General features: G+C 38.4%; 1 protein-coding gene across 3 annotated transcripts in view; it reads right to left on the bottom strand.

The window, feature by feature from the left end:
- Nucleotides 1–17,844, bottom strand: part of LOC131150616 (uncharacterized) — a 69,123-nt gene that overhangs the window by 20,667 nt on the left and 30,612 nt on the right. For all 3 annotated transcript variants that reach the window (XM_058101443.1, XM_058101446.1, XM_058101445.1), the window contains exons 7-9: nucleotides 12,569–12,632; nucleotides 10,080–10,137; nucleotides 9,903–9,989 (exon numbers count right to left, since the gene is read on the bottom strand). In XM_058101443.1, coding sequence (XP_057957426.1) covers nucleotides 9,903–9,989; nucleotides 10,080–10,137; nucleotides 12,569–12,632 — 209 coding nt within the window. The remainder of the gene's footprint in view (nucleotides 1–9,902; nucleotides 9,990–10,079; nucleotides 10,138–12,568; nucleotides 12,633–17,844) is intronic.

The raw sequence follows: 17,844 nt of genomic DNA, 5'->3' as shown, positions 1-17,844 counted from the left end.
CACCCTCAAAATTGAGACAGCATTCGATTTCCATTTTACATAATTTACATTGAAATTTCAATGAATCATCTGAAATTTATCTAAATCTCTAAATTATAGCTAAACTTGTTGAAATTTTAACTATAAAATGAAATTTCCTCGGAATTCAAATGAGAGATTTAGGAGTGATGTGAAATTCCTCTCTTATATTTTTTTATTGAAACAAAAAGATTATTACGAGGGCTTTTGAAATTATATGAAAAAATATACTTACAACAACATTTTATTTAACCATTCATGTCTAAATTATCATTATTTGTATAATAAATAATATTTAAGAATTTCATTTGTAATAACTGAAAATATGTTTAATGCATATTATTTTATAAATATGTTTGATACACATTATATTACAACTTTTCCACCTCATATACTACATATATGTATTTAACTTGTAATATATTAGTGCTAAAACTTATATTACAATGTCTATTAACCATTTCTAAAGTTCCATAAAAGAATTCCATGCTTTACTACTGATTTCTATTACATTCTCAAATCAAAATCGAAATTAACATTGAAATCAAAATTTCCGTACTTTTGGAGCTTTGAAATTTGAGTCGAAATCGAAATTTAAGACCTTGTTGACTCTATAAAGAACAATGCTGGAGAAATAGATAGCATCAAAAGTGTATGTGAGGGTGGTGGTGATTGTGTTACACACGTGTGACCAGTGATGCTGGAAGATGACATAGCATAGGAAATGTTTAACAATTATTTAGCCTCGAGGCAGGTGCTACTGTTTGATTTCAGTATCCAAGATTGGATGTACTGATGGACTGACATTTTACGCATTTATTAACAAACGAGAAGCATCCTCTGAGCTACTCCCACACATAAGAGACATATTTGGAGACAACTCTTTAGAAGGCCTCCCACTCTGCAGTAAATTCTTGATGTTAAATGCCAGGGCCACAAGCCAAACAAACACCTTTATCTTAGGAGGACCTTTAGCATCCCATATGCCTCAAAAAAGAGGAAAGAAAGATTACACGAATAGTCCCTCGATGAATCCAGATTCTGAATTCTAGCATCACTCTTATTGGAGATATAACTACCTTCTGGCACAATGAGCTAAGAAGAAGGCTCCTCCAACTCTCTTATAATTCAAATCCCTTCTAAAAGGGAAATCCCAAGAAAAAGAATCTCTCTGAAGAGTAGGAAAGGAGGAAATTACATATTTATGGATAGAAGATGATACAATCGAGGAAATAAACAGCACAATGCAACCCACTGCACCCCAACATCTTTCCAAAACCTAATACGATTGCCTCAACCCAAATGAAACTTTGTAAGAGAAAGAATACAAAGAATACCCGTGAAATGAACCTCCAAGGACTCTCCGAGGAAATTCTAAAACCCACATTTGCAATCAGCCCATTCACTTGCATCCAAATTTATTTCTATGACTTTGTGCCAAAGGGACTTTACCTCCATGGAAAAATGCGACAACCATTAAACCAAAATGGCATTGTTTTAATACACCTAATGACCAATACCCAACCCCCCATCCTCCTTTGACCTACACACCACCTCCCACTTAACTAAATGATCTCTCCTCTCCTCCACACCTGAGCAAAGAAAATTCTTCATAACCCTCTCAACTACTCCTCCTAGACTCCTAAAGAGAATAATGCATCTTTCCACCCATCCAACCGTTTAACTAACTTAGTCATCATTGGATTCCAAAAAGATAAAAAGTGGGGCTTTCCTTCTAAAGGGACTCCTAAAAAAGTCAAAGGCACTCTAAAAACCCATGCCCAGCTAAAGAGCTGATTTCCAAAATCCACTCAGAGCTTAAGAACTGCCCCAACACTACTCTTCCCTAAGCTAATTTTAAGACCATAGACCCTCTAAATATCTGCAAGATAGTATGGATGTTCATGAAAAAAGTCAACATGGTCATCTGAAAAATAATGGTATCGTGAGCAAACTGCAAATAAGAAACTGCTACCTCCTTCCTACCCAACTAAATACCCCTCACAACCCCCCCCCCCCCAAAATTCATAGCCCTATCTATCATCCTATTAAGTGCATCCATCCCATTGCCTAATCCCCCAAATGATCTGAACAACTCTCTAGACACCCATTAATTATTACTGAAAAAGAAGCACTCCTCAAACACCCCCTTATCTATTTCCTCCACATATCCCCAAATCCTTTCCTCGTAAGCATTCTATCCAAGAACTCCCAACTAACTCATTATAAGCCTTCTCAAAATCTAATGTGAACACAACACACTTTTTTTTAAAAGACAAATATCCTCCATCATCTCATTACCCACTAAAATAGCATCCACAATCTGCCTCCTCCACTGCATTCACACCCCTCCCCCCAACCCACACACATGAGAGAGAGAGAGAGAGAGAGAGAGAGAGAGAGAGAGAGAGAGAGAAATAGATCATTAAGAAGCTTTAAAAGGCAAAGTGTTAGGGAGTGACAATGTAATGGGGAAAAGGGGGAGTGAGATACTGCTATAATTGTATTCTTCAGGGATTTGGAATGAATATATGATTATTTGTGTTATCGTTTGTATGATTATTCTCTTGTAGTTGAATAATACAAGTAGTCCTTTTCATTGTGGTGTTTTTTTGCCTTGGATTGTGATGTCTCTGATTGTTATAGTCTTTTTCAGTGTATAAGAATATATTACTCATGTGATATCCTATTGTTCCTTGTTTTTCTTGAGTATTGAGACTCACCTGGTGCTCGTGCTTGCAGGCTTGAATGTGTGAGACTTGGCTGACTTGTCAAGGGAGAGCTCTTAACGAGTGCCACACGGCCCTTACTTGAGTCCCATTTTGGGGGTCTGTGACAGTTAGTATCAGAGCACAGTGTGTGCGAGCACCATGAGTGGTAATATGAGAAACAAGTCAGGAAAAGTGGAGCGCATTGAGGCGCTTGAGACGAAACTTATAACCCTGGAGACAACATGCGGTGAACTCCAAGGGTTGGTGGCAACATTGATAAAGGAGAAAGGTATTCCAACATAGCTTGAGGCTGCCGAAGAAAACCCTAGAGAAAATCTCTATGGGGTATCAAAAGTTGTAGAGAGACTTGAGGAACTTGAAAAATTCATTCCACGTGTGAAATCCCTGGAGAAACGGCCAAGAGAGCTTGAGGTCTTCCAAAAGAGTATCGAGCAGTTGGAAGCCTTTGAGAGCAGGCCGGAACATATTGAGGGCATATTGCCATTTCTTTCGTCCCAACGAGGAGAGCCAATAGAGCTTGAGGCCTCCTTATAGGAGCTAACGGATAATTTTGATTTCCTTATAGAAGATGTTAAAGATTCCATTACTGCTTTGAAGGAAGATTTGAAGGAGATGGGCAATGTCCAAAGTGCGGTGGTCCAGGTCCAGAGGGATTTACAAGAGATTACTGTGAAAGTGAATGCAGTGGCACAGATAGCCCGAAGGCCGGTTGCAGATCCAAGCGAGAGTTTTCGATTGAAGGTACCGGAACCTAAAAGTTTTGGGGGTACGCGAGATGCTAAGGAGTTGGACAATTTCTTCTTTGATATGGAGCACTACTTCACGTGCTCACGAGTGAATCTAGAAGTGGACCGGGTAAATATGGCAACGGTATACCTGGTTGGGGATGCAAAATTATGGTGGAGAACTAAATAAAATGATATTCAACACAATAGATGTGTTATTAACACGTGAGAGGGGTTGAAACAAGCGTTGAAGACCCACTTCTATCCCGAAAATGTGGAGTACATAGCAAAGTGCAAAGTAATGGAATTGCAACAGACCGGCTCAATAAGGAGTTATGTACGAGAATACCAAGCCTTGATGTTGGACATTATAGACTTGACCGAATCAGAAAGACTGTTTCATTTTCTTCGGGGTTTGAAGACATGGCCAAGGAATGAACTGCGTCGGCAAGGTGCCAGTGATCTCTCTTTTTCCCTCGCTACTGCCGAACGGTTGGATGATTTTTTAGACAATTTTGGGAAGCGAAATTTCCCTACGTCCGCCAATAATGATTCCAGGCTCAGTAAAGTATATAAGCCCACAAATGGGGGAAGGGATAGGGAGACAAATAGTTCTTGGAAAGATAAAATAGCGCCCATGATTAAGGAGTGGAGGGGCGGATGATCGGGGGGTGGAGAGCGTCGACTAGTCTCTTGTTTTCTTTGCATGGGACCGCATCGAGTGGCGGAGTGCCCTGAACGAAAGGCTTTGAATGCTTTAAAGGCCTTTCGAGGGGAAACCGAAACCCCGACAACAACCCTAGAAGAACAACAGAATATGGTGGGAGCATTGAGATTTTTGGGGGCATTAGAGCGCCAAGTAGTTACCAACAAGTCTCAGGAGAAGGGGTTAATGTACGTTGATATACTTGTGAATGGAAGGAAAATCAAGGCCATGATTGATAAAGGGGTCACCCATAATTTCATTGCTGATTCTGAAGCTCAACGGTTAGAATTACAAGTACATAAGGATGTGGGCAAATTAAAAATAGTGAATTCTCAAGCATTAACCACGGTGGGGTGGCACCTAAAGTGGCCTGCCAAATGGAGTCATGGTCTAGGACAGTTGATTTCACCGTGGCACCCCTCGATGACTTTGACGTGGTATTGGGGACGGATTTTCTTAAAGTGACACGCTCAATGCCGATCCCAATTGCGGATTGTCTTGTGATAATGGGAAGTACACCTTGTGCGGTCCTCGCCGCCTACAACAATTTCGATGAGAGGAAGTTGCTTTCAGCTCTCCAATTCAAAAAGGGAGTAAAAAGGGGAGAATCTTCTTTCGTGGTTCTACCGATGGTCTCAGAAGATGAAAAGATAGGAAAATATCCAGTTGAAATTAAGGAAGTTTTAGAAGAGTTCAAGGAGGTAATCCCGAAACAGCTACCTAGGAATTTACCACCTCGACAACAAATTGACCATGAAATTGAGCTTTTGCCAAGAGTAAAGCCGCCAGCACGTGCCCCTTATCGACTGGCACCACCTGAGTTAGCTGAACTTAGAAAGCAACTGAAAGATCTAATTGCAGTAGGGTTCATCCGTCCTTCAAAAGCACCTTTTGGAGCCCTAGTGTTATTCCAAAAGAAACAAGATGGTAGTTTGCGCTTGTGTGTAGATTATCGTACTCTTAATAAGGTGACGGTTCGCAACAAGTATCCCATTCCACTGATTGCTGATATTTTTGACCAGTTAAGTACAGCTAGATATTTCACTAAACTAGACTTGAGATCGGGATATCATCAAGTGCGCATTGTAGAGGGAGATGAACCGAAGACCACTTGTGTCACCCGGTACAGAGCATTTGAATTTCTTGTCATGCCTTTTGGGCTAACAAATGCACCTATTACCTTTTGTTTTCTAATGAATCAGGTTTTTCAGGACTACCTTGATCAATTTGTGGTTATTTACCTTAATGACATAATGGTTTTCAGCGCATCCTTAGAAGAACATAAAGATCATCTTCGGAAGGTTTTTCAAAAACTCAAAGAAAATCAGTTATATGTAAAAGGGGAGAAGTGTGCTTTCACTCAAAAGCGTATTAAATTCTTGGGGCGTATCATTGAGGAGAGCCAGATACGGATGGATTCAGCTAAAGTAAAAACCATCAAGGAGTGGCGAGCACCTACATCTGTTGGAGAACTGCGATCTTTCTTGGGCCTAACCAACTACTATCGAAAGTTTATAGAGGGGTACTCCAGAAGAGTTGTATTGTTAACAAATTTACTAAGGAAGGAGGTACCATGGGGGTGGTCAGAAGAGTGCCAATCAGCATTCGTTGATTTAAAGGAAAAGATTGTAGGAGATCCTGTGCTAATCCTTCCTGATGTGACAAAGCCGTTTGAAGTGCAAGTAGGTGCCTCAAACCTTGCATTAGGGGGAGTTCTCTTGCAGGAAGGGTATCCAGTTGTTTTTGAAAGTAGAAAATTATCGGGTGCTGAACAGAATTATACAGTATAGGAAAAGGAGCTTCTCGCGGTGGTACACTGTCTTTGGGTGTGGAGGCACTATCTCTTGGGGTCCAAATTTGTGGTAAAAACCGATAATGTGGCAGTTACTCACTTTTTGTCACAACCAGGACTAACGTCAAAACAAGCCCATTGGCAGGAGAAGCTAGCTATATTTAATTTTGATTTTGAATATAAAGTAGGGAAAACGAATGAAGTTGTCGATGCTTTAAGTAGAAAAACCGAATTGGCAACATTGAAACCCATCAATCATCTATCAACTAGTAGGGTGGCGTTACCTTTGAAGAATCTTATCAAGGAACATTTAAGTACAGACCAGCAGGCGTAGTCACTGAGCAAACTAATAGAAGAAGGAAAGACACGACAATTCTGGGTAGAAGATGGACTGATAATGACTAAAGGCAGGAGAGTCTATGTGCCCAAAGCTGGAAACTTGAGGAAAACCTTACTAAAAGAGTGCCATGATACATTGTGGGCAGGTCATCTGGGATGGTGAAGAACTCAGGCATTGATTACACAGGGGTACTATTGGCCGAATATGCAAGATGATGTGATGAGTTATACCAAAACTTGCTTGATTTGTCAACATGACAAGGTAGAAAGAACGAAGACCTCAATTTTATTGGAGCCATTACTAGTTCCTGCCAAGCCATGGGAGAGTGTCTCTTTGGACTTCATTTCCTCGTTGCCAAAAGTAGAAGACTATGACACAATTTTGGTGGTGATTGACCGGTTCTCAAAGTATGCAACTTTCGTACCAGTCTCGAGCCATGTTCAACAGAGAAGACAGCTCAGCTATTCTTCAAGCATGTGGTGAAATATTGGGGTGTTCCAGAAAACCTAATCAGTGATAGGGATGTTAGATTCACGAGGGGATTTTGGGGTGAACTCTTTCGCTTGATGGGTTCAAACCTTAATCTTTCCACCAGCTATCACCCACAAACAGATGGTCAAACTGAACATTTTAATGGGATGCTGGAAGAATACTTGCGAAATTTTGTTAACTCCAATCAGAAGAATTAGGTTACTTTATTGGACACGGCACAATTTTGTTTTAACTCTATGAAATCGTCTGCGACTAATAAAAGCCCTTTTGAGATTGTGACAGGTCAACAACCGACTCTCCCGCATGCTCTGGATGGTCCATACAAAGGAAATTACCCGAAAGCATACCAATTCACGAAAAATTGGTTGCAAAACATCAAAGTCACCTGAGCTCAGTTAGAAAAAGTATCGAAGCGCATAAAGAAATGGGCTGACAAAGGGAGACGACCACAACAATTTGAAGTTGGGGATCTGGTTCTTGTAAAAGTGCCACCAGATACATTTTGCTTTCTTCGCGGCAAGGATAAAAGGCTATTACACCGTTACGAAGGTCCAATCAGAGTGATCGAGAAGGTGGGACATGCATCTTATCGGCTTGAGCAACCCGAGTGGATGAAAAGCCATAGACATCCAGTCCATCCCATGTTTCATGTAAGCAATTTAAAGTCATTCCACACAGATGAAGCAGATCCGCACCGACCAAAGTTAAGGAGATCAACAATATCCAGAAGGCAGCTTGTCAACAAAGAAGTCCAAGAGATCATTGCAGACAGAGTCGTCAATGTAGAAGGTCGTCAACAACAACAATTTCTGGTTCAGTGACTGGGGCTGGGGGAAGAAGAGAATAGTTGGGAAAAGACAGAAAACTTCGAAATCAACGACATCAACTTCGACATCAGAAGAGTGAGAAGGCCTTCTACAACACATCGACGAGGATGTCGATAAAATGAGTGGGGGAGGATGTTATGGAGTGACAATGTAATGGGGAAAAGGGAGAGTGAGATACTGCTATAATTGTATTCTTCAAGGATTTGGAATGAATATATGATTATCTATGTTATCGTTTATATGATTATTCTCTTGTAGTTGAATAATACAAGTAGTCCTTTTCATTGTGGTGTTTGGTTGCCTTGAATTGTGATGTCTCTGATTGTTATAGTCTTCTTCGGTGTATAAGAATATATTGCTCGTGTGATATCCTATTGTTCCTTGTTTTTCTTGAGTATTAAGACTCACCTAGTGCTCGTGTTTGCAGGCTTGAACGTGTGAGACTTGGCTGACTTGTCGAGGGAGAGCTCTCAATGAGTGCCACACGGCCCTTACTTGAGTCCCATTTTGGGGGTCCGTGACACAAAGGCATAAGGTGGAGCATTACCCTTAATAGGCAAAGCATAAGCCTTAAGGCATTGGGGTGTAGCCATTTGAGAAATTTATTTTTAGATAAAAATACATAAATAAATAATATATGTTTTTAAAATAATGAAAAAATAAGAATGTAAAAAAAAACATCAAATATAATCTGCAAAATACGTGTTGGCCATTCAAAAATTGCTAAGTTAAACTCATTACGTAAGTCATGACAAGAGATAGCTATAACAATAAAAAGTTCAAATTATTTTCAAGATTTAAGATACAGCTCTCAATTTTTTGGGAAAATTTGAGATTTAAGGGTTTTAAAATTTGACTTATTATGACATTCCTTTTATATAAACATCGAGTTAAAATTTTCTAGCCAGCAACTTGAAAATCACACGCCCAAAATGCATGAGCCTCAACTATAAATGCACAAAAGGCATGCCTTTTTTTGCAAATGCATAAGCCTTAGCATGTAGTCGTCGTTTTTTTTGGAATTTGGTATTTTAGATTGAGCCTCAAGGTGTAGGAGTACGGACAGAACCCAACTGATTAGCAACTATCTTAACAATGATCTTATACACACTTGATGCTAAACTAATAGGTTGGAAATCCAATACCTTAGTTGACCCATTTTTCATAGGCACTAGGGTGAAAATTGTAGAATTAACACTCTTCTGCACTTTTCTAGTACCATGGAACTCATTAAACATCCTCATTAATCCTCCCTCACTACATCATCATCATTTTTTAACACTGAGTGGGATGTGTCGCTAATAGAGTTTTTGTTTTTCTCTTCCCTTTCTTTTCTAACTTCTCTTCCACCCCCTCCTCTCTCAGCAGCTGGGCCCTCCTTTTTTCCAATTGAGTGAGTCCCACTCAAGCCCAAGTGGGACAGGTGTCAGCAGGCCCTGATTCCACACTTTTTCCCTTTTCTTTTTTCTCCCCCTTTTTTCCTTCTCTCTCTCTCCCTCTCTCTAGCTGGAGGCCCCCACCCCAACCCCCTCCCAAAACATTTAGACACCTTTACATTTACATAAATTAAAATTATAAACCTAATCAAAATTATTGGTCTCCACCTTCTTTATCATTTATTTACATGTTCAAACATTAAAATTATAAAATAAATTCAAATTATTTAAAATATATAGAAAAAATGTATATAATGTTAAATTTACATTTTACATACATTAAAGTTATACAATTAATTCGAATTATTAAAAAAATATATAGAAATATGTAAATGATGTTACATTTCCTAAACTTTAGAACAAATCCAGTATATTGTGTCTTAAAACTAGGATTCAAAGTACTTCATAACAATCTAGATTAGAATATTAATTCATCATATGTTTGTTTGCTCTTGCTTCAATTTTGTTCTGATTATTACTTATTTTTTAGATCCATCTTTTCATGATTCAGTTATCAATACCAAATCAATTAGGCTTCATATGTATGCAGGTACATCTATAAATACATAATATATATATATATATATATGTGTGTGTGTGTGTGTGTGTGTGTGTGTTTACAGTTTATTGTTTTGGTAATATATATTGAGATACTATATTTGTCTTAAAATATTTCAACGGAATGTGCATAATTAATTACTTTTCTAAAAAAATCCTACATTCTTAATTCTTCCACAGCATAGGGCGGACCCATCTCACTTACTATTATTATTATAACTGACCAAACAGCTTAAGACAAGAGAAGTAAATAAGACATAAAAAGACAATTCTTACATTTCACACTGATTAAGCATCAACAATTTGTTATGAACGCAAGATTGCCCAATTGACTTGCAAACGGAATCACATGACTCTCCTTGCCTATTTCGCATGTGACAAAAGTTTGAAAAAAAGTTAGCAATAAAATAAAAACTAAAATATTGAAACCAAATAATCACCATGACAGCTCACCTTCCAACAACAACATTAATGCCAACAAGTCTTGCTTCAAGGCGTGCATCAGTAATCCCTGTTTATCAAATATTTTGACATGCAAAATCATGATATTTGAAGGATAGACACTAAATCAAACCAGAAATGCTGCCTTTGTAGCTTAAATTAGGAATGAATCAGTACATTAGAGAGCAGCACGCAAGGATACAGAAATAGCAAAGTGAACAATAGCTTTTTTGACATATTTACGAAAACAATAATGATTCTAAAATTTTAATGAAGATTTATCTCCTATGTCATTATTGTGAAGTCAGATATACAACCATAATAACACTGTACATGGGAGGCATGTGGAGTTCCTGTTTCTTAAGATTTCCATTTCCGAAGGAACCTCATCAATCAGGAGGCTGAGAAGCTTTCATCTTTGATTTCCTTGTCGGATGCTTGTCGCCCTCTAATAGGAAGGATGTTCAGGTGTGGATTTTGTATGCCTCAGGAAGTTTGCTTTAAATCTTTTCTCAAGCAGTTAATTCGTTCTTCCAGATCTTTCCTTCTTTATCATAATATTTGGAAGGCAGAAGTTTCCTCTAGGATTAAAGCATTTGATTGGTTGGCAGTTCTTAATAGAGCTAAAACCAATAATTTGTTGCAGAGTATCCCTAAATGTGTGTGCTTTATGTCGTGAGATTTCTGAGAATGCTTCTCATCATTTTTGCATTTGCTCAGGGATTGCAGAGTTGATTGATTGGTTTTGTAAGGATAGAGATGTGTTTGTCCAAAATTGGTGAAAGGTTTTGTGCTTACTTTTTTCAGAGGTTTTGGGAGGAGTAAGGATGCTAGTAGACTGTGGAGTTGTGTGATTTTTGCAATTGTGTGGAAAATTTAGTTGGAGAGGAATGCATGAACTTTTAATGGAAGGGTTTTTCCTTCATGATTGATCTGGCATAGAATCTGGTATTTGGGCATCTCTTCGGGGTTTTTCTACTGGTTGCTTTAAGGAGACTTGTTTTTCTGACTCCCAGCATGATTGGCAGGCTATTTGATTTGATTTATGCTTTCTTCTTCTTTTTATTTGTAATTTTCTACTTATTTGAAGGGTTTCTTATCCTCTGCTTTGTACATTTCCTCTCAATAAAATTTCTTTTTGACAAAAAAAAAATGATTTCAAGGCTGAGGATCTAGGACCAAGTGGTGATGGGCACAACCCTGCCAACTGTGGACCATTGAATGTATTTGTTTGAGCTTTTCGGCAGTGCCATATCATTTTATGGTACCAATTGTGTGGGTTATTCTAATTGTATTTTTACTCCGGTCCTTCAATAAAAATAACAAATAACAGTAACAAAACAACAACAGACAACAATGATGATAAGAATAAAAATAACAATAAATAATTATAACAACAACAATAACAACAAGAAAGATGTGCTAATGAGACCAACCTACTTACTTGTTGACTCATTCTTTTACTAAGTGATGATTTTGTCATTGCAGTATTTGTTATTTCATGAAGCTCTAGTCAGTTTGAAAGACGAATTTGATTCTAATCTGAAGTTTGCTATCGTGAGTAGGATGACTATTTTGCTTTTATTTTTCAATTCTCAAAAGAGTTTAATGAAGCATAAATAGAGATAGATATAGAATATAAAGCAAATGAAATACAATACTTAAAACTCTTTATTTCTTCTCGCTTTAGGCGATGACAATTCAAAGTCTATATGTGCACTTCTATGTTTAGATGGTGCCTCTGAGCTCTAAAACTTTCAAAGTAGTTTCTAAATCACCGAACATCACCCTACTGAGCATCAAATATTTTTTTCCCCCTGCGTCTTTGTAAGGCATATAGAGAACAACCAAACAAATTAATGATATCAAAGTTTACACTTGGTCACCATTGCTCTTTTCATAAGCACGACATTTTCCAATTGCCATTTCAAAGGTGATTGTAGAAAGATATTTTTCCTTCTGAAGGAGAAACCAAAATCAAATTTAGTTACAACTAAACAATTTAATTTTTTTAGAAAGAAACCACACAATTTTTAAATTATCAAATTTGTGACAGAACTCTAAAAAAATTCAACCGTGAAACACACATTTGAACATTAAAATTGGAGGAAATTTTTTGTTTATGAATAAACCAAAGGAAAAAATGATTTATCAAGAGATTATGGAAAGTAGAACTGAACATGATATAATGAAAATACAACAGAACATAGAATGATAGAGGACCAAAATATAGAGGCAATACTTAAAAAATTTCCAACATGGTAAAAAATCTTGCAAGTTCCAATTGTTCTCAATACAATGATTTCAGATATGCTCTGTTTATCATATTCTTTACTTGTATTCTCTTATAAAAAGCTGACATTATTTCAGTTTCATAGAGTGTGTCTAAGCTATAAAAAAAAGCTAGTCACCAATATCTTAATGGGTAAACTAACTAAAATTCATAAAGGAAGCAGTATGACACTCTTCTGCCATAAGTCCACAGTGGCATCTGATCTCACCTGAAAAATTTGACGGCAGAGAATAGCAGTGATGAAAATCGCTCAGATAAGCATTTTCATGAACCTGAAACATTCGAACTTGTTTCAGATAATAGTATTAGAGTTTTCTAAAAACATAATGAGCTGACATTCTCAAGTCCACTCACAACAATTTTTCTAAAGCAAATGAGCTGAGTTTTTAGGACATTCAAAAGCAAAGAATATTAAAAGCTGAAAGAGATATATCAAAGACTCATCCCTCCACATAATTCATCTACAATGTGATTTTTTTTCACAACTATTTTTGTATTAATGGTGCTGTATTAGTTTCATCTATGCAAGCCTCACTTCATGGTTAGTAGATTACCACACAACAGTTAATCAAAATCAAGTAGCACATAAATTCAAGCTATTTTATGCTTTATCATGACAAACCTCCAAAGAATCCTCAAAACTTTTGTAAATTTGGCCAAAAGTGCATCCCCATATACTTAATATATTGCTTATACAGTACAACAAAAAACTTATATGCCATTTCTACTTATGTAATCTGCCCTCTGTTACTACTAACTGAAAAAATTGTCATTTCTTTGTAGACATTGACCTTGGGCTCTCTAGGAGAATTTATCATTTATTGACTTTGGAAGCCAATAGAACAAGCATGATGTTAAGCATAGTAACAACCATGATGAACACATGCAAGTTGTGGAATGACAGCCAGCAGTGTGAACGGTGGCCACAGTTGGTGAATGACGACCACCTACCATAGTAGGTGAGCCACCGCCACCAACCATGGTGAGTGAGCCACCACCACCTACCATGAGATCTTGCCACAAGTCAGAGGCTATAAATTGAGACCCCCCACCGAAGCTAAACTACACACATCTCAACTGCAAGTTGTGTCCTCTTCTGTTTTTCCATATTTTATTCTTTGTTTACATGTTAAATAGGGACCTGAGTATGTAAAGAATACACAATTGAATATACAATTGATTCATTCTCATTCTCTACATGGTATCAGAGCTCAGGTTACTCTAAAACCCTAAGCAATCCATGGCTGCCTAAAAAGGAGACAGCCATGAATCCAGTCAATTGGCAACCCAGGAAGGAGAGTTAGAGATAACCTCCTCCATGGGCTCGGCTGGTGTATTCGAGAATTCCCCACTCCATCTTAATATTGAAAAATTCAATGGTAAGAATTATAGAGAATGGGCACAGTCAATCAAGCTCGTTATAAACAGTAAGGGAAAGCTCAACTTTCTTACCGGCGAGACTCGGGGACCACCTCCTACCGATGCAGTGGCATCCCAAAAATGGCAGTCTAAGAACTCCTTGATAACATCATGCTTGATAAACTCTATGAAGCCAGCCATTGGCAAAACGTACCTGTTTCTCCCGACGGCAAAGGACGTGTGGGATTCAATGCGTGAGACATACTCCGATGCTGAAAATGCTTCCCAGATTTTTGACTAGAAGCCACAACAAGGCAACAAAAATTGGGGCTACCAAGCCACGATTGATAATCAAGCCGAGAGACCAAAAGCAGTAATTGTTCCAATTCAAGCGGTGCATTTAACTATGAGCAGTTGGAACAACTCTACAAGATGTTCTCTACCTTTCAGACTTTGGGTCAGTCTTCCAAAAATATTTCTTCGGGTTTTTTAGCCCAAAGAGGTAATTTTTTGCAAGCCTTGAGTATAACCTCTAGATCCAAAACTCCTTGGATTATTGATTTTGGTGCTTCCGACCACATGACTGAAGTCTATCATCTTTTTTCATCATATCCTGTGCTGGAAATTTGAAAGTCAAAATTGCAGATGGATCACTCTTGTCTGTCGTAGGCAAAGGAAATATCCGACTCTCTAACTCCATCACACTGGAGTCCGTTCTTCATGTTCCTAATTTATCCAGCAACTTACTATCCATTAGCCAGTTAACTAAGAATTCCAATTGTTATGCTAAATTTCTTCCCTCATTGTGTTTTTCAGGACCTATCATCAGGGAAGATGATTGGCAGTGCTAAGGAGTGTGAGGGACTCAACTACTTTGAGGAGGCTAATGTGAGTGAACAACATCAAATTGCTATCCGTAATTCTACATCTGTTCCTAAGGATAGTGATATTTTGTTATGGCCTTTTAGAATGGGTCATCCCAATTTCCAGTATTTGAGACAGTTATTTCCTTCCATTTGTTCGAATAAAACATCATTTGATTTTCAATGTGAGATTTTTGAAATTTCAAAACACCAACGTACTTCTCTCCCAAAGTCCAAATACAAACCAACCTCACCGTTTACTATGATTCACAGTGATGTATAGGGCACATGTAGCACTCTCAATCGTACCCACACAAAATGGTTTGTTACTTTTATTGATGACCACACTCATATTTGTTGGGTATACTTGTTGAAAGACAAAACTAAAGCGCGTTCTGTGTTTATCATTTTTCATTCCATGATTCAAACACAATTTCACACGAAAATTCAAATTATGGGTACAGATAATGGCACAGAATATTTTAATCATATTCTGGGAAATTATCTCCAAGAACATGGAATAATTCATTAAAGTTCCTGTGTCGACACCCCCCCCCCCAAACAAAATGGGGTTTCCGAACGAAAAAATAGACATATCCTTGAAGTAGCTCGTGCATTGCTATTGACTACCAATATGCCAAAAATGTTTTGGGGTGATGCCATTCTCACAGCTACATATCTCATTAATAGAATGCTTAGTCGAGTTCTCTCTTTTGCCTCACCTCTTCAAAAATTCCAAGAATTTTTTCCAAACTCTCGTCTCAACTCAAATCTCTCTCTCAAAGTGTTTGGTTGTACTACTTTTGTCCATATACATCATCGACATAAATTGGATCCACGCGCCCTCAAGTGTGTCTTCCTTGGCCATTCTCCTACCCAAAAAGGGTACAAATGTTATGATCCTGAAACAAAAAGGGTATTTGTTAGTCTTGATGTTACTTTCTTTGAAACTACTCCTTACTTCCAAAAGCCCTTGCTTCAAGGGGAGACTTTGAGTAGTAAAGAAGCTCAAGTTTTGGACTTCAATACCTTTATTACTGAACCTGAGCATATCCCAAACAATGAACCTGTCCCAAACACTGAGCTTGACTTGAAAAGTGCTTCTAATCTACCAAATACAAAAGAAAACTTGAATTTAAGGGGAGACGCAGGAAAACAATATAACAAGGAGATACTTGTCTACTCAAGAAAGCCAAAATTAAAGGACACAGAGAATCTTATACCTGAGGCACCAAAAGAGTCGGAACCGGTCATAGATCCAAGCAACCATGAGTCTTCATCCACTCCTGATCAAGTAATGTCTTCAAGTAATCTTGAGTCCTCCTTTGATAAACCTGCACAAGCTGATCTCAATTTACCCATTGCTCTCAGAAAACAAACTCGGTCATGTACTCTCCATCCATTGCCAAATTCATGTCTTACAATACTTTGTCTACAGGGTGTCGTACTTTTACCTCTAATCTTGACAGGATAAAACTTCCAAAGAATATTCAGGAAGCCCTTGGGATCCTTGAATGGAGAGAAGTAGTAATGGAGGAATGCGGGCCTTGGAAAAAAATGGAACATGGGATGTGATGAATCTACCGAGAGGGAAGAAACTAGTGGGCTGCAAATGGGTGTTCACTGTGAAATACAAAGCTGATAGGACAATGGAACGGTACAAAGCCCGCCTTGTTGCAAAAGGGTTTACTCAAACCTATGGCATTGACTATACAGAGACTTTTGCACCCATGGCAAAACTGAATACCGTCCGAGTTCTCCTAGCCTTGGCAGCCAACCTAGATTGGCCACTCCAACAACTTGACAGAGTATGCAAACTCAAAAAGTCTCTGTATGGACTCAAATAGTCTCCAAAAGCTTGGTTTGATAGATTTACAAAGGTGATTAGGAGCCAAGGATATCGGCAAGGATAATCAGACCATACTATGTTCTTCCGACAGGCTAAAGATGGGAAGAATACAATTCTAATTGCATATGTCGATGACATCATCCTAACTGGAGACAACATAGCAGAGATGGATAGGTTGAAGAAAGTCTTGGCCACTGAGTTAGAGGTAAAAGATTTGGGACAAATGTGGTATTTTTTGGGGATGGAAGTTGCTAGATCAAAGAAGGGAATCAGTGTTTCTCAAAGGAAGTATGTCCTAGACCTCCTAACTGAAACCGGAATGCTTGGGTGCAAACCAAGCGATACCCCCATTGAAGCAGGAAAAAGAAGAGAAGACATAGGGAAACCTATTCAACGAGAAAGGTATCAAAGATTAGTTGGCAAATTAATTTATTTATCACACGCTAGACCCGACATCGCATTTGCAGTAATTGTGGTGAGTCAACACATGCATTCACCAAGGGAAAGTTACCTAGAAGCAGTGTACATGATTCTTAGATATCTCAAGGGATCTCCGTGCAAAGGACTATTCTTCAAAAAATGTGAAAGCAAAGAAATAGAAGTCTTCATAGATGCTGATTGGGCAGGATTAGCAAAAGATAGAAGGTCCAGTTCCGGGTACTGCACCTTTGTATGGGGAAACTTGGTGACTTGGAGAAGCAAAAAACAGAATGTTGTGGCCATAAGTAGTGCAGAAGCAGAGTTTAGAGCAGTGGCGCAAGGGATATGAGAAGGACTGTGTGGTTACGGAAACTCTTGGAGGAGTTGCATGTCACGGTTAAGTTTCTTATCAAACTCTACTGTGATAACAAAGCAGCCATTAACATCTCTCTCAATCTAGTCCAGCATGACAAGACCAAACATGTAGAAGTGGACAAACACTTTATTAAGGAAAAGTTGAAGAAGGAACCATTTGCATGACTTATGTTCCTACCAAAGAACAAACAGCCGACATCTTCACCAAAGGACTACCTCGACAAAGTTTTGATGATTTCACATACAAGTTGGATATGGTCAATATCTATGATCCAACTTGAGGGGGAGTGTGGAATGATGGCCAGCAATGTGAACGACGTCCACGGTTGGTGAATGACGGCCAGCAGTGTGAACGATGGCCATGGTTGGTGAATGACGGCCACCTACCATGGTAGGTGAGCCACTGCCACCTACCATGGTGGGTGAGCCACCACCACCTACCATGAGATCTTGCCACAAGCCAGAGGCTATAAATTGAGACCCCCCACAGAAGCTAAACTACACACATCTCAACTACAAGTTGTGTTCTATTCTGTTTTTCCATATTTTATTCTCTATGTACATGTTAAATAGGGACCTGATTATGTAAAGAATACACAATTGAATATACAATTGATT

This window comes from Malania oleifera, chromosome 3, assembly GCF_029873635.1.
Source record: "Malania oleifera isolate guangnan ecotype guangnan chromosome 3, ASM2987363v1, whole genome shotgun sequence".
Lineage (NCBI taxonomy): Eukaryota > Viridiplantae > Streptophyta > Magnoliopsida > Santalales > Ximeniaceae > Malania > Malania oleifera.
The sequence above is the reverse complement of the archived record's forward strand: the minus strand, read 5'-3'. Positions and strand labels throughout refer to the sequence as shown.